The sequence below is a fragment of the Neoarius graeffei genome, chromosome 3, assembly GCF_027579695.1.
Source record: "Neoarius graeffei isolate fNeoGra1 chromosome 3, fNeoGra1.pri, whole genome shotgun sequence".
NCBI classification, from domain to species: Eukaryota; Metazoa; Chordata; class Actinopteri; order Siluriformes; family Ariidae; genus Neoarius; species Neoarius graeffei.
In genome coordinates, this window is record NC_083571.1 from 93,171,592 (window position 1) to 93,197,622 (window position 26,031).

A 26,031-nucleotide genomic window follows, 5' to 3' on the forward strand; every position below is an offset into this window, starting at 1 on the left:
CAGTGGTGCTTGAACATTTGTGAACCCTTTAGAATTTCCTATATTTCTGCATAAATATGAACTAAAACATCATCATATTGTCACACAAGTCCTAAAAGTAGATAAAGAGAACCCAGTTAAACAAATGAGACAAAAATATTATACTTGGTCATTTATTTATTGAGGAAAATGATCCAATATTACATATCTGTGAGTGGCAAAAGTATGTGAACCTCTAGGATTAGCAGTTAATTTGAAGGTGAAATTAGAGTCAGGTGTTTTCAATCAATGGGATGACAATCAGGTGTGAGTGGGCACCCAGTTTTATTTAAAGAACAGGGATCTATCAAAGTCTGATCTTCACAACACATGTTTGTGGAAGTGTATCATGACACGAACAAAGGAGATTTCTGAGGACCTCAGAAAAAGCGTTGCTGATGCTCATCAGGCTGGAAAAGGTTACAAAACCATCTCTAAAGAGTTTGGACTCCACCAATCCACAGTCAGACAGATTGTGTACAAATGGAGGAAATTCAAGACCATTGTTACCCTCCCCAGGAGTGGTCGACCAACAAAGATCACTCCATGAGCAAGGTGTGTAATAGTCGGCGAGGTCACAAAGGATCCCAAGGTAACTTCTAAGCAACTGAAGACCTCTCTCACATTAACATTAGCCAATGTTCATGAGTCCACCATCAGGAGAACACTGAACAACAATGGTGTGCATGGCAGGGTTGCAAGGAGAAAGCCACTGCTCTCCAAAAAGAACATTGCTGCTCGTCTGCAGTTTACTAAAGATCATGTGGACAAGCCAGAAGGCTACTGGAAAATGTTTTGTGGACAAATGAGATCAAAATAGAACTTTTTGGTTTCAATGAGAAGCGTTATGTTTGGAGAAAGGAAAGCACTGCATTCCAACATAAGAACCTTATCCCTTCTGTGAAACATGGTGGTGGTAGTATCATGGTTTGGGCCTGTTTTGCTGCATCTGGGCCAGGATGGTTTGCCATCATTGTTAGAACAATGAATTCTGAATTATACCAGCAAATTCTAAAGGAAAATATCAGGACATTTGTCCATGAACTAAATCTCAAGAGAAGGTGAGTCATGCAGCAAGACAACGACCCTAAGCACACAAGTCGTTCTACCAAAGAATGGTTAAAGAAGAATAAAGTTAATGTTTTGGAATGGCCAAGTCAAAGTCCTGACCTTAATCCAATCGAAATGTTGTGGAAGGACTTGAAGCGAGCAGTTCATGTGAGGAAACCCACCAACATCCCAGAGTTGAAGCTGTTCTGTACGGAGGAATGGGCTAAAATTCCTCCAAGCCGGTGTGCAGGACTGATCAACAGTTACCACAAATGTTTAGTTGCAGTTATTGCTGCACAAGGGGGGTCACACCAGATACTGAACGCAAAAGTTCACATACTTTTGCCACTCACAGATATGTAATATTGGATCATTTTCCTCAATAAATAAATGACCAAGTATAATATTTTTGTCTCATTTGTTTAACTGGGTTCTCTTTATCTACTTTTAGGACTTGTGTGAAAATCCGATGATGTTTTAGGTCATATTTATGCAGAAATATAGAAAATTCTAAAGGGTTCACAAACTTTCAAGCACCACTGTATTACTTGAGGGGATTCTCACATGTAACAATTTATATGCTGTTCCCATAAACATTTTCTTGAAGGTTCTAGGTTCTTAGATATTTCCCTCACAGTTAAAGTTTCAAACAGAACCCCTTTAGGAAGCCAAGAATGCCGTAAGCATCCAAAGACCCCTTAATGAACTTTTTTTTTTTTTAAAGGATGGAAAACAATTTATGGACATAGGATTTGGTTATTATATAAGACTAGTGTATTTACTATGCAATATGTTTATAACCACCTCTAAAACTCAGGAGAGTAAATTAATCCACAAACTTTGCTGCTAGTCGGCTTCATACAGAATAGAGTTTGAATGGAAATGTGGAACAGATCATTTCTACTGTACTGTGTTAAATGATCGTTTGTTGCCTGGTGTAATACTAATTATTTGTTCCATATTTTCATTACATTTTCATTCTGTGTGAAGTTTACAAGCAGCAAAGTTTGTGAATTTACCATTAGTGAAGAGGAAAAGGAGGAGATTAGTAGACTAAATAAAGACAACCATGGTGCATTTATCTATTTCAGCTAATGTGGTCTCCCAGGGCTCACACTTTGCCACAGTATCTCTAAGGTTGTGTGTGTGTGTGTGTGTGTGTGTGTTTGTGCGTGCGTGTGTGTGCACCACTGAGAAACAGATGCTGCATGAGAGATACTCTGATGAAGGTCTTTGAGTACTTCAAACTGGATGCTGTCTTACAACAAGTTGACTCCAAAGAAAATGTAAGTAAATAAGAGACTCGACTATATCCGATACTGGTTATGAGCATTTGGCAATTAAATGTGAGATCTATCTCAAAGTTAATTCCATTAACATTTTAAATGTATTGTTTAAGACCAGGCCTTTTGAGTTATACTCTTATGTCAAGTTGTTATTCTTCAATGAACAACACAGCCCCAGGCTACTTTACAGTCCTAACTGGACTTATATCTTATACCGGCATTTTAAAAAGAAAAATGATTACATATTTCTGTTTCAAACATTTGTGACTCCTTGCGTTCTTTGTTTGTGTAACTACTTTAGACGTGGTTCATGACAAAAAAGAAACACAAACATCTGAAAATCGTTCCTGTTCACGCTTTCTCTTGTAAAGTTGTACATAAAAATATCAATTCATTTTATGTATTTGACTTCATTATTTTCTGTATCGTTGTGGTCTTTTATGTTTCACTGAAAGGGGCTATTCATCTACATGGAGCATGTTCTGCTGATTAGCCCTCAGTATGAAGGTACAGATGATCATATGGATTAGAGAGCTGAGTGCTGACATTAGCGGAGACTGATACTTCTGTATTAAGGAGCAGCTGTTCACAAGCAGGTCTGTTTAATTGCTATGTTATGTTTAAAAAAATACTAAAAAAACACCTCTGAATACTATCCTCAGCTACTGTATGCTAATATATTTAAATATATTCTAGTATAGTATCAGTATCAGTATATTATTACTACCTTGGGGAAAAAAATATAATTTCTTCAGAAAGCAGCAAAATCCAGAGGACTGAAGAATTTACAGTATTTTCTCTCTGTCTCTCAAGGATGGGTTGCATTTGTAGCGGTGAGAATAAACATAAAGAAAGACAGAATGTAAATAACAATTCAGCCGCCAATAACTCACATGTAAGTTAAATGTAAACTTGATCAAATTTGACATCATAGTGACTTTTTTTTTGCTTACAGTGCATGTACAGTATCAAGTGTTGCTTGCGGCCTAATTTTTTTTTGTTCTTAATTTATTTTCAGCAAAGAGCACATATTAAGAGCAGAGCGAATAATGGTAATAATTCATAACACAATATACATTTAACACATACTACAATATACATACTTGATAAACTCCATTTACACTCCATTATATCATTTTAGCTTTCAGAGAATAAATAGTCTCCTTCTAAATCTGAGGTGTTTTAGAATTTGTGGTCGCAAATTCACAATTCTAGTGTCGTAAAATTGAGTCAAAGCAGTTTGATAAATGTAATGGCGCGAATGTGTTTATCGTTTGATTTTACATGAAGATGAAGACATTGTCATTGCACAACATGATTTCAATCCGACCAACGATAATGACCTTCCATTTAAGAAAGGAGAAAAACTCAAGATCATACATGAGTGAGTCGAATGTTTTTATTTTTCTTACCATACAGAACTGTATATTAAATTATACAAGGCATACAGAGCCAGTATCAAGAAGATCCAACATTATGTATTATGCCAAGCAGAGTAATATCAAGGAATTAAATTAAAAAAGCATTGTGTACTACAAAACCTGGCTAAGTATGACTTTTGATTGTGTGAAAGGAATGGGGACTGGTGGTTGGCGAAATCTCTGGTTACTGGAGATGAGGGATACATACCAAGCACATATGTTGCCCGAGCCCACACGCTTGACGTTGAAAAGTATGCAGCTGGTTTTCCTTTAACCTACTTGTGTAAACATGCTACTTGTGTATCATATTTGTAATCTACATTCATGATACCATTTATTCTGCTTTCTAGATGGTTCTTCAAAAATTTGAGTCGCAGAGAGACAGAACGTCTTCTGCTAGCCCCGGGGAACAGGCCCGGCTCATTTCTCGTAAGAGAGAGCGAGACAACTCCAGGTCAGGACCAGAGCATTGTTTTTCTGTCAGTATTAGCCAATTTCATGGAATGTGCTGTATATTTCAAAATATATCATACACCAATGAGTTCTAATCCTAATTTGGCTAGGGTCATTACAGTGACCCTATGACACAATGCAAACTATCCTTCTTATTCTGCAGTAACTGGTATCTTCACATAGAGTATATATGGGTAGCTCCTTCATAAATATTAACAACACCTTCAAATAGAATAATATTATATTCTTTTACATGATTAAATTAACATGCACTCAGACAATGGGGGGAAAAACATGGCATTTTGAATAGTCTATGTTTTCGCCCGTGAGTGAAAGCTTTAATCTTGTTACTCGGTCTGTAATGGCTGCCACTTTACAGCAAACTTGGATATCAAACAAGTATTTAGACAACAAATGAAAAGAACAACAGTTTAGCAAATTTTGGCATAGTTCAATAAATTGTGGTATATCTCCATAAAGAATTTTTCAGCACAACTTTTACGGACCTCTGAAGAACAAAGTATAATTAGAGATCGCAAATTTCAGATTTTTCAGGGGCTAATTTTGGAAATACAGTCACATTAATTAGCATTAGATACCTAACTGGGAGATTTTACTGTATACATTTTACATAGAGATGCTAATTGTATATTCAACAAAATCTGTTCTTGCTTGTATCAATTTTAAACATCGTTGATAGGTAATAATATCCATGTCTGTAGTGATTTGGTGCATCTAATGTATTTATACTAGGGCTAAATTAGTTGCGAGCTCCATATACCAAGCTATCTCACCTAGCTTATCATTTGTTGCTAGCTAGCTAAGCTAAACTGTTTGAAATTCCTTGCTTTCCAGAAAGTAAAAATCATAATCAACCAAGCTATACTGCTTATATATGTATCTGTGATGTATATATTAGCACCTCACAGCTGAAAACTCTGTAGCTTTAAGAGTTTTTAAAAGAAAGTGTACCTTTTTTGTTGCTTTTGTTTATTTGGTGTGTGCCATTTACTCGGAAATATGAATACAGTGTATCTTTAAAAATGATTTAAGGTACATAAAGGTTTAAAAGTACAATACATCATAAACCTAATCAGGTTTATGATGCATACTAAAGGTAGCTTGAGGGAACCCATGAGAAGACTACTTCAGCAACAAAGAATTGTATAGTTAAGCACATTTATTAATAATAATAATAATAATAATAATAATAATAATAATAATGGCGGCACGGTGGTGTAGTGGTTAGTGCTGTCGCTTCACAGCAAGAAGGTCCGGGTTCGAGCCCTGTGGCCGACGAGGGCCTTTCTGTGCGGAGTTTGCATGTTCTCCCCGTGTCCACGTGGGTTTCCTCTGGGTGCTCCGGTTTCCCCCACAGTCCAAAGACATGCAGGTTAGGTTAACTGGTGACTCTAAATTGACCGTAGGTGTGAATGTGAGTGTGAATGGTTGTCTGTGTCTATGTGTCAGCCCTGTGATGACCTGGTGACTTGTCCAGGGTGTACCCTGCCTTTCGCACGTAGTCAGCTGGGATAGGCTCCAGCTTGCCTGCGACCCTGTAGAACAGGATAAAGCGGCTACAGATAATGAGATGAGATGAGATAATAATAATAATAGGGTGGCACAGTAGTGTAGTGGTTAGCACTGCCACCTCACAGCATGACGGTTCTGGGTTTGAGCCCCAGGGCTGACGGGGGCCTTTCTGTGCGGAGTTTGCATGTTCTCCCCGTGTCTGCGTGGGTTTGCTCTGGGTGCTCCGGTTTCTCCTACAGTCCAAAGACATGCAGGTTAGGTTAACTGGTGACTCTAAATTGACCGTAGGTGTGAATGTGAGTGTGAATGGTTGTTTGTCTCTATGTGTCAGCCCTGCAATGACCTGGTGACTTGTCCAGGGTGTACCCCACCTCTCGCCCATAGTCAGCTGGGATAGGCTCCAGCTTGCCCTCAACCCTGCACAGGATAAGCAGTGATGGATGGATAATAATACGTCAAATTTTATCGCACCTTTCTCACATCCAAGGTCACTTTTCTTTGATTGTCATTTATTGTAACTGCTATGAGTGCTAAGAAAAATGTTATTCTTGGATAAGCAGGGAGATATATGATAATCAGTCACCAGATTCTAATTTCTGCCAGGGAAAAAAGCCCCAAAACATGTGTATCTATGTAAATGGATTAGTAGATGTGGCATAAAAATGTCGAATAGGCAATGTCCAATCATAATGTGACAAATATCATCTGTGTGAATTATGACTGTTACCAAATCTTCCCAAAAAAAATCACGACAGTGTTTCTTTAATCAGGATTTTCCCAAAATTTCATCCACAGGTGCTTTCTCCTTGTCATTAAGAGACTTGACACCAGAGAATGGTGATGCGGTCAAGCACTATAAGATCCGTACACTTGATAAAGGCGGATACTACATCTCCCCCTCTCTGACCTTCTTATCTCTGCAGGAACTGATACAGCATTACTCAAGTGAGTAAAACCAATTCTGCTCTTCAGAAAATGTTAAACTATCATCATTACAGTATTATATTCATGCTCCCCCCCAAAAAAAGTTTCTTACAGCTGCTAATCTCAATTTTAATCTTTTTCAGATTTCTCATTCTATGAGACATACCAATTCTAATGTATGTGTCATGCTCCTAATCCTGAAAAATAATCAGTCAAGGCAGACAGTTCTGCTTTAGCAAACCAAATTAACGTTCTCTTAACAGTCGATTCACTGGAGTGAAAGAATTCATAAAACTTCTTATCTCTTCAGCATGAGACCCTCATCTCAGCCACTGTGCGCACTTCCTGTCATGCCTCTGAATGTTTTTTTTTCTCTCTGAAAGTACCAGTTATTCACACTTTGCCTAGAAACATTCATGTCATGTATGTGTGGTTTTTTAACAGATAAAATATGTAAATATGCCTATTTTCCTATTTCTGTGCATCTTTTTAATTTCAAACTTCAAACTGCCCTTTAAGACATAAGTACAGTGTCTTGCAAAAGTATTCACCATTAGCACCATTGATTTACCCAACATGCCTACCACTTTAAAGATGAAAATTGTTGTTTTATTGTGACACAAACAATAATTAAGATTAAAAAAAAACCCAGAAAACTGGAGTGTGTGTAGGTATTCACCCCGCCAAAGTCAATCCTTTGTAGAACCACCTTTTGCTGCAATTACAGCTGCAAGTCTCTTGGGATATGTCTCTATTAGCTTAGCACATCTAGCCACTGGGATTTTTGCCCATTCCTCAAAGCAAAACTGCTCCAACTCCTTCAAGTTAGATGAGTTGCATTGGTGTGCAGCAATATTCAAGTTATGCCACAGATTCTCAATTGGATTGAGGTCTGGGCTTTGACTAGGCCATTCCAAGACATTTAAATGTTTCCCTTTAAACCACTCCAGGGTAGCTTTAGCAGTATGTTTAGGGTCATTGTCCTGCTGGAACATGAATGTTTGTCCCAGTCTCAAACCTCTGGCCAACTCAAACAGGTTTTCCTCCAGAATTAATAATAATAATAATAATAATTTCTATTTATATAGCGCCTTTCTCAAAAGCCAGGGTCGCTTTACAATTATAGGGAAAAAAAAGTCCACCAAATAGAGGTCAGGATGTCATTCCAATGGTGTAGCAGCCACAGTCCCACCAAAAGGCGCATGAAAACAAGTAACACACTGCCAGCACAGCCCCCGTGATGCCGCCGGGCAACATCACTCGGAACACCATGCCATGGATCCACAAAGCGAGCACAGACGCACCGCAACGCAGAGTACTGGTATGTCTCAAACCGCCTGCACAGCTGCCGCGACGCTACCAAGCAACATCGTTCGGAACATCACCCCAAGCACTAAAGCACTGCTGCACAGAACGCTGGACAACCATGATGTTAAAATAAGCAACTAGCTGACTGCAGTCCATAGCTAGGAGCACAGGCATCACCCATGGTGAACCAAGGCCTGGAGGGAACCGACGCTCAAAACGATGGGCGTCCAGAGCTACACCACAACTGGTGGGCAAAACATCACAACTAGCGGGCAAAAACACTCAAACGAAAACAAACATCAAACTACACACACTAAATAAATAAATAAATAAATACATAAATAAATACACTTTTTTTTTTAAATCAGAAAAAGAAGAGAAAATAAAATAAAAAGCTCCGGTGAGAAGCAGCAGTCAGAATGTGCACGGTGTACTCTCAACCAGAAACGGAAATAAGGCTTTTGCACTAAATGCAGAATTGCCCTGTATTTAATGCCATCCATCTTTCCTTCAGTCCTGACCAGTTTTCATGTCCCTGCAGATGAAAAATATCCCCACAGCATGATGCTGCCCCCACCATGCTTCACTGTAGGAATTGTGTTCTCAGGGTGTTGGGTTTGCGCCACACATGACATTTCCCATGATGGCCAAAAAGATCAATTTTAGTCTCATTTGACCAGAGAATCTGCTTCTATGTGTTTGGGGAGTCTGCTACATGCTGTTGGGCAAACTCCAAACATGTTTTCTTAAGCAATGGCTTTTTTCTGGCCACTTTTCCATAAAGCCCCTCTCTATGGAATGTACGACTTAAAGTGGTCCTATGGACAGATACTCCCATCCCCGCTGTGGATCTTTGCAGCTCCTTCAGTGTTATCTTTGGTGTTTTTGTTGCATCTCTGATTAATGCCCTCCTTGCCCAGTCTGTGAGTTTTGGTGAGCGGCCTTCTCTTGTCAGGTTTGTAGTGGTGCCATATTCTTTCCATTTTGCTATAATGGATTTAATGGTGCTCCCTGGGATATTCAAAGTTTGGTAACCCAACCCTGATCTATACTTCTTCACAACTTTGTCTCTGACCTGTTTGGAGGCTCCTTGGTTTTCATGTTGCTTGCTTAGTAATGTTGCAGAGTCAGGGCCCTTCCAGAACAGGTTGATTTATACAGACATCATGTGACTGATCATGTGACACTTTGATTGCACACAGGCAGTTCTTAATCAATTAACTAGACAGGGACACTCTAACGAGTGCAAACCCCGCCTTTTCCCTATTAAAATACATTGGGCGAAAATTTTGAAGTTCTGCCATGACCTTGACCTTTGACCTCCAAAATTTAATGGTTTCCTTCCTGGGTGATTGGCAACACATGTACAAAATTTGGTCCAAATCGATCCATTGGTTCTTGAGATATCTTGCAGACACACAGACAGACAGACAGACAGACAGATACACACACACACAGACTGACGCAGGTGAAAATAATAACCCCTCCGACTACTGTCGGCGGGGTTAATTATGTGACTTATGAAGTGAATTGGTTGGACCAGCTCTTATTTAGGGGTTTCATACGAAAGGGGGTGAATACCTATGCACACTTCAGATTTCTGTTTTGTTTGTGTCACAATAAAACAACAATTTACACCTTTAAATTTGTACACACATTGTGTAAATCAAATGGTGCTAACCCCCAAAAATCCATTTTAATTCCAGCTTGTAATGCGACAAAACAGGACAAACACCAAGGGGGATGAATACTTTTGCAAGACACTGTAAATGGCATGTTCAAATGTTACATGGAGTGTTGCTCTCGAATAATCCTTTTTACCCTATCATACTTGCAACTTTGTTCATAGACCATCCGTTTTATAATCAGCATGTGGAAATCATATGAAGCTACTCAAAATTTTCCCAACTGTACATGTTTGTAGGATCAGCAGATGGTCTGTGTCGGAAGCTGGGAAACCCCTGTAGGTCTGCTGATCCTCAGAGACCCTGGGGTCAGGATGAGTGGGAGATCCCAAGGGAAACATTAAAGATGGTGAAGAAACTGGGTTCTGGGCAATTTGGAGAGGTCTGGATGGGTAAGTAAGGAGCAGGGCACTATTAGCCTAAAAATAAATAAATAAACCTCTGCCCCAGATTAATTATGTGCTAAAAGAGGTATCAAGAGCTTGACTGATTGAAAAGATAGAGGGTACACGATATGCTGACTTACCATAAAAACCCAAATGTATCCTCTAACCATTTACTGTATAGGCACTAAGTGTCAAAGTTACAGACTGGCCTGGTTTATTTATTTCTTGTACCCTTTATTTCCACTCTCAAATGAATGATTTATGCTATAACTAGTAAGCTCAAGACTTTTAGACATGCATCGATGCTTATCACTAGTTACTGTTTTAAGGTGTTCCATATTTTAATCTACTTTCAGTCCATCTGTAATGTTAGTGTCTGTTTAATGCTATTATCTCTTTGCTTTATGCCTTTAGGAAAAGTCTGATCACAGAGCTAAAGCTACAACTCATCAGTAGAGAGAAAAAACAAACATCTTTCATTCAGACTTAATATTATTTAAAGCAGAATTTGATTTAGAGACAAAACTCAGTTGAGAAGATACTCATCTCTAAAAAGAAATTGCAAGCTAATTTTAAAGATTGTTAAAAAAAAAGTCACTGCGTGTAACATTTTGCCAGCTAGGACACTTATGGTTACTTGCGATGATTACTGATACTGATAATGATAATGATAGAAGATTACCAGAATCAGTTTCTGTGGCGGTATTCATGCACAAAATAGTTGTATTTCACACTTAAAGCTTTTACAACAAACTGTTATGACCTCTTTGGCTCACTGGTTTATCCACTGAGACGGTTTTCCCACTACTCAGTCTAAACACCAAATGAACTGTTTCACTGCTAAAGTTTTACAGAATGCATTGAGATTGTTGATTATCTATTGTATATGCACTCTAGGGTACTATAAAAACAACCAGAAGGTGGCCATTAAGACTCTAAAGCAGGGCAGCATGGAGCCACAGGCTTTCCTGCAGGAGGCTAATCTCATGAAGAAGCTGCAGCATGCGAGACTTGTTAAACTGCATGCTGTAGTCACAAAGGAGCCCATCCTCATAGTCACAGAGTTCATGGCAAATGGTGAGATTACACGTCTGTGCAGGAGTAAACTGAATGATATCCATTTCAAGTATTATTTACCATTGATTCGTTTTCCTGGAATTAATTTCAGGCAGCTTATTAGACTTTCTGAAAACGGATGATGGGAGAAAACTCCAACTGCCCAAGTTGATAGATATGGCAGCTCAGGTAAGAGCAACTTGATATTTTTCCCATGAGCCTTACACAGGAAATTTGCCTGAGTAAAATTCACTTAAATTGAAGAAAAATTTACTTTGCGCCAGAAAACATTTGGTCCCTTTCTAAAAAAGAGTAAAAGTTACTCTTTTGATAGAACTGTTTTTCCAGAGTCAGTTTTCCTCAATTCAGTGTTAATATTTTATTCTTTATGGTGGTATTTGACTCGGGGTGGCACGGTGGTGTCATGGTTAGCACTGTCGCATCACAGCAAGAAGGTTCTGGGTTCGAGCCCAGTGGAAGACGGGGGCCTTTCTGTGTGGAGTTTGCATGTTCTCCCCATGGCTTTGTGGGTTTCCTCCGGGTGCTCCGGTTTTCTCTATAGTCCAAAGACATGCAGGTTAGAATAGAATGCCTTTATTGTCACTATACACATGTACAATGAGATTAAAGCATCTCCAATAACAGTGCAAAACAGTGTGTAGAGAGAGAGAGAGAGAGAGAGGAAGGGGGAAAAAAAGAAAAAAAAGAAAGGGGGGTGTAAGGGGGGTAAGGTGCACAGTCCTGAGGTGTATGTGTTGTGTTACACATTATGGAGTGAGGTATTGCTCATTGCACATTATAAAGTATTGCACAGAGAGACTCACATTATAAAGTATTGCACAGTATAAATTATTGCACGAGAGAGTCACATTATAAAATAAAATATTAAACATTATTAAGTATTGCAAGGTAAGGTAAAGTGCACAGACTTGAGGTGTATTTATTGTGTGTAAGGTGCACAGTCCTGAGGTGTATGTGTTGTGTGTAAGGTGCACAGTCCTGAGGTGAATGTGTTTGTTGCGTTTCACATTATGGAGTGAGGTATTGCACATTATAAAAGTATTGCACAGAGAGAGTCACCTTATAAAGTACTGCACATTATAAATTATTGCACGAAGAGAGTCACATAGTAAAATAAATAGACTGTAAAGTCAGAGCATATCCAAGTTCAGGGCGGTTATGGCTTTTGGAAAGAAGCTGTTTTTGAATCGATTTGCTTTTGTCCTGATGCACCTGTAGTGCCTCCCTGAGGGCAACAGGTCGAACAGATCAAAGCCAGGGTGGGAGCTGTCCTTGATAATGTTCTTAGCTCTGCTAAGGCAGCGGGAGGTGTAAATGTCCATCAGGGAGGGAAGAGGGCAGCCAATGATCTTCTGTGCTGCCTTAACTAACCTCTGGAGCCTCTCCCTGTCTACAGCAGTGCAGCTGCCGTACCATACTGTAATACAGTACGTCAGCAGGCTCTCGATGGATGAGCGGTACAAGGTCAGCAGCAGGTTGTAGTTTAGGTTGTACTTCCTGAAGACTCTCAGGAAGTGTAGCTGCTGCTGAGCCTTCTTAATGACTCCTGAAATGTTTACTGACCAGGAGATGTCGGCAGAGATGAGGACGCCGAGAAACCAGAAGGTATGGACCTTCTCCACATACCCGTTGTTGATGTAGAGGGGGGCTAGGTCGGTGCTGTGCTTCCTGAAGTCAACAATGAGCGCTTTGGTTTTCTTGGTGTTCAGAGCGAGGTTATTTTCTGAACACCAGGCTGACAACTTCAGGACCTCCTCTCTGTAGGCTGCCTTGTCTCCCTTTGTGATGAGTCCGACCACTGTGGTGTCATCAGCAAACTTGTCGATAAGGTTGTTGTTGTTGTGGGTCGGACTACAGTCGTGGGTGTAGAGGCAGTACAGGAGGGGGCTCAGCACACAGCCCTGTGGAGAGCTGGTGCTCAACATGCGGGTGGAGGAGAAGTGGGGGCCAAGTCTCACAGTTTGGGACCGGTGGTTAATTGGTGGTTCTAAATTGACAGTAGGTGTGAATGTGAGTGTGAATGGTTGTTTGTCTCTATGTGCCAGCCCTTCGATGACCTGGCGACTTGTCCAGGCTGTACCCCGCCTCTCGCCCATAGTCAGCTGGGATAGGATCCAGCTTGCCCGTGACCCTGCACAGGATAAGCGATAATGGATGGATGGATGGTATTTGACTCTATTCAGTATGTCTTGAAATTAACTCTTGTATTATTTTACTCAGTTCAAAGCCATAACCAACTCTGCTGAGAGAAACTGTACTATTCTGTAAATTTGCGCCTACTCCAACTCCAAATTTTACTCTCTAAACTCAAAATAGAGCAAAATTAACTATTTTTGAGGAAAATCCTTTTAACTCTGGAAAAATTGCTCAGTCATTTTCCCTGTGTATGATGTGTTAATCTATCTGTAAACTGTCAGTAAAAGTACTTGAAGTTTCAATTAGTTGTATATTAAGAAAAAAATAGCATTTTATCATGACCAAAATATTTAGATACATACTGCAGACAACTTTTGATATTTTGAGAGTAAGTGCTTTTCAGCATTGTGTTATAAATGTAGTGGAAAAAGCTTATGCTCAGTTTGTGGTCAGGCTATGCGCATATGGTTTAAGCAACTTGATTATTAACTTCCGGACCAGAAATGACATCACTTTTTCCATCTTACCCCCCTTCTTTCCTGAGACAGTTTGCTCATGTAGCTTGAGGGGGAGCTTCCTTTTTAATTCACTAAACCAGTCCTGGTCATTACCTGCACTAATTAAAAAAAAAGAAGAAGAAGTTAATATGTAGTTATACTGAGTTATAGAAAGATATTAGACTTAAATCTTCATAGGTTGTTGAACGTTTTAAATGTATATTGTGTCGTAAATGATTTGTCAGTTTGTGTATATAGCTAGGAGCACCTTTGGAATGAAGGGTGCACTGCTATTTAAAAAAAACAATACACTCTTTTATAACAGGTTGCAGAGGGTATGGCCTATATAGAAGTAAAAAACTACATTCACAGAGACCTTCGCGCTGCCAATATACTGGTGTCAGAAACCCTGCACTGTAAAATAGCTGACTTTGGCCTTGCCAGGATTATAGAGTCTGAGTACACGGCACAGGAAGGTATGGCTGCTTCATTCTTTATGCATCTCTTTCAGGCTGTTCTCACTTTGCACTTGCAAATATCTTCAAACTAAGTAGACTGATACTGCATGTTGTTTCTTTACTAAATAATGTGTTGCTCTGAGTGACCATTTTATTACAGTTGTAGTACCACAGAGAACATTGATAAAATACATTTATTTAGACATTCCTAATTTAGTAACGATGTTCTCATAGTCATAAAGCCTTTGGCCTAAAATGTACAGTACTGTGCAAAAGTCTTAGGCACCCTATTTATTTTTTCATACAAACTTGGTTATAAATTTCTATTTTATGAGTTTTACATTATCGAGTCAGTACAAAAACATTTCAGAGTTCCAAACGTTCGTTTTCCAGCACAAAATTAAATGCTTCGGAAAAACAAAAAGTTTGTATCTGAGCAGCATATTACATAAGAGAGCACTTTTCAGATTAAAAAAGAAAACATAATGAAGGCTACTGGGTTTTGGTGCAAAATGAAGAAGCAAGTGCGACAGTCAAAGTATCCAGAAGAACTGTGGCTGGTTCTGTAAGATGCTCAGTAAAACCTACAGCTTATTTCCTTATAAAACTGCACTCACTGTATCTGAGACTTTTTTTTTAAAGCAAAGTGTCGTCTCGCACCAAATATTGACTTTGTTTCATTTATTATGGCTTACTGCTGTTTATAGTATTTTTTTTTTAAATGTTGAAACATTTCATTTCATTATTTTGAAGCCATTTTTGGTTGACAGCATTTCTTTACATGTGCCTAAGACTTTTGCACGGTACTGTAGTTATGTGCGTGATGTGATATAATAATTAGTTGATTATTGAGAAATAGCTGAAGGTCACTGGCATTAATGCAATTTATACAGCAATTGGTAAAAATTGTTGATAATTAGTTGATTGCAAATGCAAAGTGCATTCAACGATTTAGCAAATTAAAAAACAACAAACAAGAGCTGTGTGTGTGGTGTAGATGTATCGCTGTTATATATAACCACTTAAACCTGCAGGACGCATTGGTGAGTGCTCTTGTAACTACATGGTTTCCTATTAGTTTTCATACTCATATTAGTTACTGAATAATACATCTTAATATGGAAGGTGGAATAAAAACCTCCGTTACAGTGGTTAATGACTAATGTTATGATTCTGCAATTTGACGCAAAAGATGTCAGCATGACATCTTTGAATAATAGGGTGTTGGAAAGTTGAATCGATGTAATTGCATGACATCTTTGGAATAATAGGGTGTTGGAAAGTTGAATCGCAAATCTAAAAATGTAAGGCCTTCGCATTCAGATTTAGTTTGCATCACTTTTTTTTTTGAGATTTAATCTTAACTGTGGAAAACATTTTTCTCTCTTCCTTTCCCACACATAGGCACACCTGCACACAGATATGTCATAAACAGATGCAGATGTAATTATTTATCTTTGTGTAATAATTAGGTGCAAAGTTTCCAATTAAGTGGACAGCTCCAGAAGCGATCAATTTTGGCACGTTCAGCATCAAGTCAGATGTCTGGTCCTTTGGTGTTCTCATGACTGAGATAGTAACCTATGGAAGAGTGCCTTATCCAGGTAACATGTAGCATGATCACTTTAATCTGCAGCACCTTAATCTTCCCTGGATATACAGTATATATACCAACCACTGACAGCATTTTTTTTCACCTTTGCAATTTCTTCATATAATATTGCCTGTATTTTGCCATAGGAATGACAAATCCGGAGGTGATCCGTAACCTGGATAAGATGTACAGAATGCCATGTCCAGATGACTGTCCTGGAGAACTCTATGACATAATGATGGTGTGTTGGAAAGAAAAGGCTGAGGATAGACCTACGTTTGAGTACCTGCAAGACACACTCAATGATTTCTACATTGCCACTGAGGGCCAGTATGAGATGCAACCTTAGCCACAGCATCCACTCCAGACATACAAATGGATAGGATACAAGGATATAAGGGGTAGTAACAGATGAAATGCCTCGTCCCAGGAAAATGAAAGCGACAGAAAGTGAATCGATGGACACTTTCTATAACTGGCCTATTCAATTAATGTTATCATGAATAGCTCAATGAAATCAATCAGTGACATTCTGTATTTAAGTTTATTCTATCCCTGAATTCACATGGAAAATTATGGAGCACTTTGGAAGTTAGTTCATAGGCCCTCTTGCATTTGATATCATATCTGAACCATGACATACAATTTACAAATATGATGTATAATATGTCATTTCTGGAACTAATTTCTTTAATGGCTCTACCTTTGGGACAATATTCATGAACTACAAGCACATTTTGGACACATCACATTTGCACTTTTTGCAACATTGGGGTCAAGCACTGACTGTGGCACCTTGAAGAAATGGCTTGGATCATCATTATTATTGACCTGCTAATGCAGATGTCAATCCTTTGTCTTTAACTCCTTAAAGATCTGCCAGCTGTGGCACTACATGGAAATGGAAGTGTTTCAGAAATCTTTGTATTTGCCATGTCACTACAGTGACATAGCTGTTCTGACTTCAATCAGAGTTTCTAGTGACAAATACAGTAGTCGTTTCCTTCAACCATTCACACACACACACACACACACACACACACACACACACACACACACACACACACACACACACACACACATATTCACAACTATGGGCTCTTTAGAGTAGCCAGTTAACCACATGTCTTTGGACTGTGGGGGAAACCGGAGCACCCAGAAGAAACCCACACAAACAGGCCTTCATCGGGCCCCAGGCTCAAACCCAGAACTTCCTTGCTATGAGGTGACAGTGTTAACCACTGCACCATCATGCCACCCAGCAAAGATGTATTTAGTAGATATTAGCTTTTGTTATGTAAAACTTGAGATGTATTATTTTATATACATGTATAGATTTAGCATATTTCACTATACAGTATTTGTGATGTTTTTTTTTTCTACTGAACTGTTTTAAAGTTAATTGTACTCAAATGTATTAAATTAAAAAAAGCAGAGAACTGAAGGTGGCCTGTCGAGTAAAACAACTTGTGAACAAACCATGTACTTATGCCAAAACAGAACAATCATCAGCTAATTTACTGATTATTTGTCATGTAACGTTGCCATCTAATGTATCAAGAACATACGACACACCTTGAAAGCTCCACTGGCAATATTATCGACTATATTAGTACAGTAGGGGAGAGTGGGGAGGAGTGAGCCACTTTTTTTATTTTTGGACCCCTAGCCAAAATAAAAGGGCTGAAGTTAAAATGATCCTATGCAAATGAAAGGTATTCAGAGTAGTTGCAACACGAACCAAGCTGTACAACTAATCATGCAACCATCAGTTCTACAGATGGGAGAAAAAGCCTGTTAATTTTATGGCTCACTCCTCCCGATCTAAGGGAGGTGTGAACCACCCCATGGGGAGGACTGGACCACTGGCTTGAAATCATGAACAAATGACATTTGTCATGAAATACAAACTTTTATTTGAACTGTAACAAATGAAACGTATTAAAAAAAACCCAAATCAGACTGTAAAACTTGTAAAACAGTAAAGATATCAAAAAAATCTAAAATCTTAACAAAAAAAGTCCAGCTATTGTAAGGTTTTTTTTGTAGGAACACGTGTTTGCACAACAGCATTACAGTCTCATCTCATCTCATTATCTCTAGCCGCTTTATCCTTCTACAGGGTCGCAGGCAAGCTGGAGCCTATCCCAGCTGACTACGGGCGAAAGGCGGGGTACACCCTGGACAAGTCGCCAGGTCATCACAGGGCTGACACATAGACACAGACAACCATTCACACTCACATTCACACCTACGGTCAATTTAGAGTCACCAGTTAACCTAACCTGCATGTCTTTGGACTGGGGGGGAAACCGGAGCACCCGGAGGAAACCCACACGGACACGGGGAGAACATGCAAACTCCACACAGAAAGGCCCTTGCCAGCCCCGGGGCTCGAACCCAGGACCTTCTTGCTGTGAGGCGACAGCGCTAACCACTACACCACCGTGCCGCCCGCATTACAGTCTATAAAACATAATTAAACCTGAGGCCTGTCTTTAGCCGAAACACCAAAATAATCTGAAATGAGATACTAGTAATGGGCACGCTTAGCCAAATAACCAACTAACCTGAAATTGGAACTCAAGGCTTCTTAAAGCCTACAACAGAAGTATAGGTACCTCGTATGCCATCCCAGCATACAAAAATGAACGTGTTAAAAGACCACATCAAACATGAACTGGTCTAAAGTAAGTTTGATGCCAACGACTGGTTGGTAGGATTATTGGTAATCTGTGGATTATAGCCCCATACCTTAATTACATGTAAAAGTATTAGTACGGTACTGTATCACCATGACACAAGATTAGTTAAGGGAGGAGTGGGCCACTGAAGGGAGGAGTGAGCCTAGGCTCACTCCTCCCAAAATGACCCACCATTGCTTCTGATGTCGACCTACATTTGAACGGAAGGATGTGGCCCAGGTTATGTCATCACACAATACCATAGTACTGTACATGCCTAATAAACAACAACAACAACAACAATGTGATTGTTATCTTGGTTTATTAGACAATAGGATGAAAAACATCTTAAGTGAAATATTTACTTACTACCTTGAATTTTAGACTTTTGTTCTCCTATTGTGAGCAGGGTGCCAGGCTTCCATCCACTGTGGGTTGAAGTCAGGGGAATTCCCTGGTGACTTCATATGACAAGTTAACTGGGATAAACCCTGGCTAAATTTAGAAAAATTTTAAGTGGTTCACTTCTCCCCATGGCTCACTCCTCCCCACTCTCCCCTAGTTGTATCTACAACCTTAAGTGCCTCGTTCTTTGTAAAACAATATATTTAAATTATTATGACTATGATTTTTTGATTGAATAATTGCCTACCTTGGGGTTAAAACTACTCTAATGGAGAGACAGACTCCAGTCTCACAAGCCATGCTCAAATATGTGTTTAAGACACACCTAAAGCACTCCTCCCTTTTCTCTCTTGGAGTTCCCCATGAGGCCGAGATATGTATGTAGATAAGAAATGAAAATGACACCAATTCCCCAGAGCTGCTCCTTAGGTTTCCTGCTTAGCGGAAACAGGAAGCCATGAGTAAGCATTCCTCTCATGCCACTGCAAGAGAACATATTCGCTGGTCAATGATAAGAGCTGCTCGGCCTGGAATTCGAAACAGAACTGCTGTCATATGGCCTTATTTTGCATTTGGGAAAACTTGAGGTGTGATGAATATATTGCTCAGATGACGAGTTCGTTATGAAGGTACTGTCCTTGATGTGACTTAGTATGAGTGTGTGAACTCACTCAAACAATATTTCTATGCCAGTTATGTACTGTATGTGGCTTCAAGTATTATATATGTGAAAAATAAATAAATAAATAAATAAATAAATAATACCAAACTTTGTGATAAAGTAACCTACTTTTCTGATGAGCTGACTCCACTCACATTTATTAATCATAAGTCCTTCCCATGCCAGGACCTGATCTTCCCAGGCAGTCTCCTGTCCCAGTACTGACCAGGCCCTTAAGGTGCACTGGGCAGTGCCAATCTCCATTTCCATAGTCCTTGGCCTCTTGCCTATTCAGCTAGGGTTACAGTGAGGGGCTAGTCCTCTGGTAACCATGAAAGTTTCACTCCCCACTCGCATCTGGATTGCAGCATGCCTTGCCAGATGCCAGTAGGTACCATTTTTATGATGGTCTTTGGTATGACCCGACTACGAGTAGAACTCGCGATCTCCCGATTGAGAGGTGGACATGCTAACCACTAGGCCAGCTCATGGTCACATTTACTAATAATGTCATTTAGTGTACAACCCCGATTCCAAAAAAGTTGGGACAAAGTACAAATTGTAAATAAAAACAGAATGCAATGATGTGGAAGTTTCAAAATTCCATATTTTATTCAGAATAGAACATAGATGACATATCAAATGTTTAAACTGAGAAAATGTATAATTTAAAGAGAAAAATTAGGTGATTTTAAATTTCATGACAACAACACATCTCAAAAAAGTTGGGACAAGGCCATGTTTACCACTGTGAGACATCCCCTTTTCTCTTTACAACAGTCTGTAAATGTCTGGGGACTGAGGAGACAAGTTGCTCAAGTTTAGGGATAGGAATGTTAACCCATTCTTGTCTAATGTAGGATTCTAGTTACTCAACTGTCTTAGGTCTTTTTTGTCGTATCTTCCGTTTTATGATGCGCCAAATGTTTTCTATGGGTGAAAGATCTGGATTGCAGGCTGGCCAGTTCAGTACCTGGACCCTTCTTCTACTCAGCCATGATGCTGTAATTGATGCAGTATGTGGTTTGGCATTGTCATGTTGGAAAATGCAAGGTCTTCCCTGAAAGAGACGTCGTCTGGATGGGAGCATATGTTGCTCTAGAACCTGGATATACCTTTCAGCATTGATGGTGTCTTTCCAGATGTGTAAGCTGCCCATGCCACACGCACTAATGCAACCCCATACCATCAGAGATGCAGGCTTCTGAACTGAGCGCTGATAACAACTTGGGTCATCCTTCTCCTCTTTAGTCCGAACGACACAGCATCCCTGATTTCCATAAAGAACTTCAAATTTTGATTCGTCTGACCACAGAACAGTTTTCCACTTTGCCAGTCCATTTAAAATGAGCCTTGGCCCAGAGAAGACGTCTGCACTTCTGGATCATGTTTAGATACGGCTTCTTCTTTGAACTATAGAGTTTTAGCTGGCAACGGCGGATGGCATGGTGAATTGTGTTCACAGATAATGTTCTCTGGAAATATTCCTGAGTCCATTTTGTGATTTCCAATACAGAAGCATGCCTGTATGTGATGCAGTGCCGTCTAAGGGCCCGAAGATCACGGGTACCCAGTATGGTTTTCCGGCCTTGACCCTTACGCACAGAGATTCTTCTAGATTCTCTGAATCTTTTGATGATATTATGCACTGTAGATGATGATATGTTCAAACTCTTTGCAATTTTACACTGTCGAACTCCTTTCTGATATTGCTCCACTATTTGTCGGCGCAGAATTAGAGGGATTGGTGATCCTCTTCCCATCTTTACTTCTGAGAGCCGCTGCCACTCCAAGATGCTCTTTTTATACCCAGTCATGTTAATGACCTATTGCCAATTGACCTAATGAGTTGCAATTTGGTCCTCCAGCTGTTCCTTTTTTGTACCTTTAACTTTTCCAGCCTCTTATTGCCCCTCATCTCATCTCATTATCTCTAGCCGCTTTATCCTTCTACAGGGTCGCAGGCAAGCTGGAGCCTATCCCAGCTGACTACGGGCGAAAGGCGGGGTACACCCTGGACAAGTCGCCAGGTCATCACAGGGCTGACACATAGACACAGACAACCATTCACACTCACATTCACACCTACGGTCAATTTAGAGTCACCAGTTAACCTAACCTGCATGTCTTTGGACTGTGGGGGAAACCGGAGCACCCGGAGGAAACCCACGCGGACACGGGGAGAACATGCAAACTCCACACAGAAAGGCCCTCGCCGGCCCCGGGGCTCGAACCCAGGACCTTCTTGCTGTGAGGCGACAGCGCTAACCACTACACCACCGTGCCGCCCTTATTGCCCCTGTCCCAACTTTTTTGAGATGTGTTGCTGTCATGAAATTTCAAATGAGCCAATATTTGTCATGAAATTTCAAAATGTCTCACTTTCGACATTTGACATGTTGTCTATGTTCTAATGTGAATACAATATCAGTTTTTGAGATTTGTAAATGATTGCATTCTGTTTTTATTTACAATTTGTACTTTGTCCCAACTTTTTGGGAATCGGGGTTGTAATTTGATCAAGAAAGAACATTTGAATCAACAGCTAGGTATGAAATGATATATCATATGATGATAAATTGCAATACAAATTTACGACAATTTGAATCCATGACATAAAAAATGAACTGTGATTATTATCAGGCTGCGTAATCTCTTAGATGTTCCTAGCTGTAATTGTGTCATTTAGACAGCAGAGGGTACAATAATGTAAAATAGCAGGAATGCATGTGACTTCAGCCTAGGTGGAAGTAACACAGCTGTTTTGCAATTGACTGTGGAAATAGATTTAACAAAAAATCAGAGCTATGTTTTTGACAGACTGCCAAAAGCTAAAAAAAGAGATGAAAATGAAGGAAGCACAAATGTTCATAAACTTTTATTAAGAAAAAGCCTATTTATTATTATTATTATTATTATTATTAATAAAAATAATTTCATTTGTAAAGCTATACTGCCTTTCAGATTTTCAAGTGTAGGTCACAAAAAGAATTTTCCCCAACACCCAATTATTTTTGTTTAGTGGAACGAAAGCTACTGAATTTGAATCACAGACTTCCAATTTTATTAGGTTTTTTCAAAATAGAACAATTAATGAATTTAAGGCCACATGGCCCTAAATTCTCTGCTATTTTTTTCCTGCTTCACCATGACCCAATTCAAGATACTACATCATGTGTCACATGGTGGGCTTTCCCTGCTCGTGCAAGGCATTGTGGGATACAAATTTGAAACAGGAGAGAAAAATGGAGGACATGAGTGTGTCAGTGAAACATGAAAGACAGATTACAGTAATGGAAAGCGAGAAGACATTATGTTATGAAGGAAAGGAAACACAGGACCAAACTAATAAATATCGGTGGTCAGCGAGTACCTCGGTGTGATCAGCTGTTTGTTTAGTGACAGAATGATGGAACTGTCAGTGCATGGTCAAGGTAAACCTGTAGATGGCAGTAATGCAACACTGTGGATGCCAGCTGCTGTAAAACCCAAAAGAAGAAGAAGAAGGCATGCGCACATGGACTTCCTCTGTCTGCTTGACTGTGCAAAGTGAGTGATTTCATGCATATTATTTGCTAAGGAATCCCCTTAAATTAAATAACTTCCCAGCCACAGAATGGCCTGTTGTTTTTTTTTTTTTGAGATATTACAGAAATAAACATACACTATATTGCCAAAAGTATTTGCTCACCTGCCTTGACTCACATATGAACTTAACTGACATCCCATTCCTAATCCATAGGGTTCAATATGACGTCAGTCCACCCTTTGCAGCTAGAAAAGCTTCAACTCTTCTGGGAAGGCTGTCCACAAGGTTTAGGAGTGTGTTTCTGGGAATTTTTGACCATTCTTCCAGAAGCGCATTTGTGAGGTCACACACTGATGTTGGACGAGAAGGCCTGGCTCTCAGTCTCCGCTCTAATTCATCCCAAAGGTGTTCTATCACGTTGAGGTCAGGACTCTGTGCAGGCCAGTCAAGTTCATCCACACCAGACTCTGTCATCCATGTCTTTATGGACCTTGCTTTGTGCACTGGTGCACAGTCATGTTGGAAGAGGAAGGGGCCAGCTCCAAACTGTAAAAACAGTCTGCATGCCTAGGTGCTTGAGTTTATACACCTGTGGCCATGGAAGTGATTGGAACACCTGATTCCGATAATTTGGATGGGTGAGCAAATACTTTTGGCAATATAGTGTCTATCACAATGACCAAATCTCAGAGGGAACTAAATTTCACCGATTTTATGAAATCAAAAGGCCATCTAGCTTTAATCAAAGGAACATTTTATTAATTATATTTTACTCCAAACTTTACAAATTGTGGGGAAATAATTATTGGTAGTTATTAAGAAAATGAATGTTTAAGTTGATTTCTAAGTACCATTTTTGGGTACTAAAATATTTTTTTCAAAAATATCACGGGGAAAATTGAATTGTGAACCCAAAATCGTGAATCAAATCCTGAACTGGGTGAATCATTACATGCCTAGCAACAGTTTTTGTACAGACCATAGGGATAGGCGATAACTCAGACTTTCTTTTTGATTCGATACCAAGTAAGGCTAAATATCCCAGTACTGATACAGATACTTTAAAAAGTCTTCTTGTGTACACCAAAACAGGAAATCTTTGTGACTTTTATAGTGCAGATTGGTAAATGCAGATATCAAAAGTTGTACTTGAAAGCCTTGGCATTTGTATGAAAAAAAATATAAAAGTTCAGACTTCTCTATTTTGTTTTCATTTTTAATAACAGCATTTATAAAATACAGATTCGATCAGGCTGAAGAATGTACAACAAAACTTTATTTACTTTAGTAACCTTTTAAGTTATTCTTCACATAAACAGGCTCAAGAATGTTCAACATAGGTGTTTCCTGTCCTTTCTGTCATTGTACAACTGACTAACTGGAAGAATTTGTTTCTCTGTGTGACTCACTACAGCCTTTCTATAAGCTATAGGGAGTGGAGAAAGAAGGTGGAAGGAAAAGTCGTTCCTGTCCTAAACAGCTATTAAAAAATAAATGAATAAAATTAAGTTAATAATATCACAACTTGGGCGGCACGGTGGTGTAGTGGTTAGCGCTGTCGCCTCACAGCAAGAAGGTCCGGGTTCGAGCCCCGTGGCCGACGAGGGCCTTTCTGTGTGGAGTTTGCATGTTCTCCCCGTGTCCGCGTGGGTTTCCTCCGGGTGCTCCGGTTTCCCCCACAGTCCAAAGACATGCAGGTTAGGTTAACTGGTGACTCTAAATTGACCGTAGGTGTGAATGTGAGTGTGAATGGTTGTCTGTGTCTATGTGTCAGCCCTGTGATGACCTGGCGACTTGTCCAGGGTGTACCCCGCCTTTCACCCGTAGTCAGCTGGGATAGGCTCCAGCTTGCCTGCAACCCTGTAGAACAGGATAAAGCGGCTAGAGATAATGAGATGAGATGAGATATCACAACTTAAAGACAGTTCTTGTTATTGATTTTTTTTTTTTAAATATGAGGATTGATCAAAACTGAACCATCAGGATTGAAATTACTGATACTTTGGTATCACTCTGCCCATCCTTAACAGACAGATCATCATCACCATTTTGTGTATGTTTGCATATTTCTTGCTGGGCTCCCAAATAGAGCTTATCAAAACCTTATGAATGGCTAGCTTGACCAACTGACCTATTGCTGCCACTAGTTGATCCAGAATTATAATCTGGATATCATTAAATCACTGCACATATGCACAGACAAAATATTTAAGCAGCCACAGATCAAGGCTCTGAGTGTGTCATGACATTGCAGCACCAGCATGAGACCAAAAATCAATCAGTGCTTCATCTCATCTCATTATCTCTAGCCTCTTTTATCCTGTTCTACAGGGTCGCAGGCAAGCTGGAGCCTATCCCAGCTGACTACGGGCGAAAGGCGGGGTACACCCTGGACAAGTCACCAGGTCATCACAGGGCTGACACATAGACACAGACGACCATTCACACTCACATTCACACCTACGGTCAATTTAGAGTCACCAGTTAACCTAACCTGCATGTCTTTGGACTGTGGGGGAAACCGGAGCACCCGGAGGAAACCCACGTGGACACGGGGAGAACATGCAAACTCCGCACAGAAAGGCCCTCGCCGGCCACGGGGCTCGAACCCGGACCTTCTTGCTGTGAGGTGACAGCGCCGACCACTACACCACCGTGCCGCCCCCAATCAGTGCTTCTGGGGGAAAAAAAAATCAAATCAAATAAAACAAAAGTTTTGTCAGGATCTTAATAATGGAATTGAGGGAAATTACTTTCAGTTGTTCAAACAATACATTTGATTTCTAGTTGCAGCATCGATAAATGGTATGAGAACCTGAAATGAAGAACAATCTATGTGTGTGTCTTGATAAATACATTTCACATTATGCAGCACAGACTTTGAAACTAAAAAAAAAATGTTCATGGTAACTCTGAAATATTTGGG

General features: G+C 39.8%; 1 protein-coding gene across 1 annotated transcript; it reads left to right on the forward strand.

Annotated features, from left to right (window-relative positions):
* The first annotated feature begins 2,184 nt into the window (after nt 1–2,184).
* On the forward strand, nt 2,185–16,908 carry blk (BLK proto-oncogene, Src family tyrosine kinase). The gene is made up of 14 exons (XM_060917658.1): nt 2,185–2,354; nt 2,810–2,950; nt 3,168–3,249; nt 3,373–3,406; nt 3,645–3,738; nt 3,928–4,026; nt 4,126–4,229; nt 6,557–6,706; nt 9,918–10,070; nt 10,962–11,141; nt 11,233–11,309; nt 14,100–14,250; nt 15,705–15,836; nt 15,973–16,908. Exons 3-14 carry the CDS (start codon nt 3,169–3,171, stop codon nt 16,173–16,175), a joined length of 1,458 nt encoding a protein of 485 aa, XP_060773641.1. The 5' UTR covers nt 2,185–2,354; nt 2,810–2,950; nt 3,168; the 3' UTR covers nt 16,176–16,908.
* The last annotated feature ends 9,123 nt before the right edge of the window (nt 16,909–26,031 follow it).

Excerpts from the sequence above, each read along its gene's own strand:
- blk (XM_060917658.1), top strand. The coding sequence starts at position 3,169 with ATGGGTTGCATTTGTAGCGGTGAGAATAAACATAAAGAAAGACAGAAT. Across the intron at positions 3,739-3,927 it reads AAACTCAAGATCATACATGA|GAATGGGGACTGGTGGTTGG; the intron begins GTGAGTCGAATG and ends ATTGTGTGAAAG. Across the intron at positions 15,837-15,972 it reads TGGAAGAGTGCCTTATCCAG|GAATGACAAATCCGGAGGTG; the intron begins GTAACATGTAGC and ends ATTTTGCCATAG.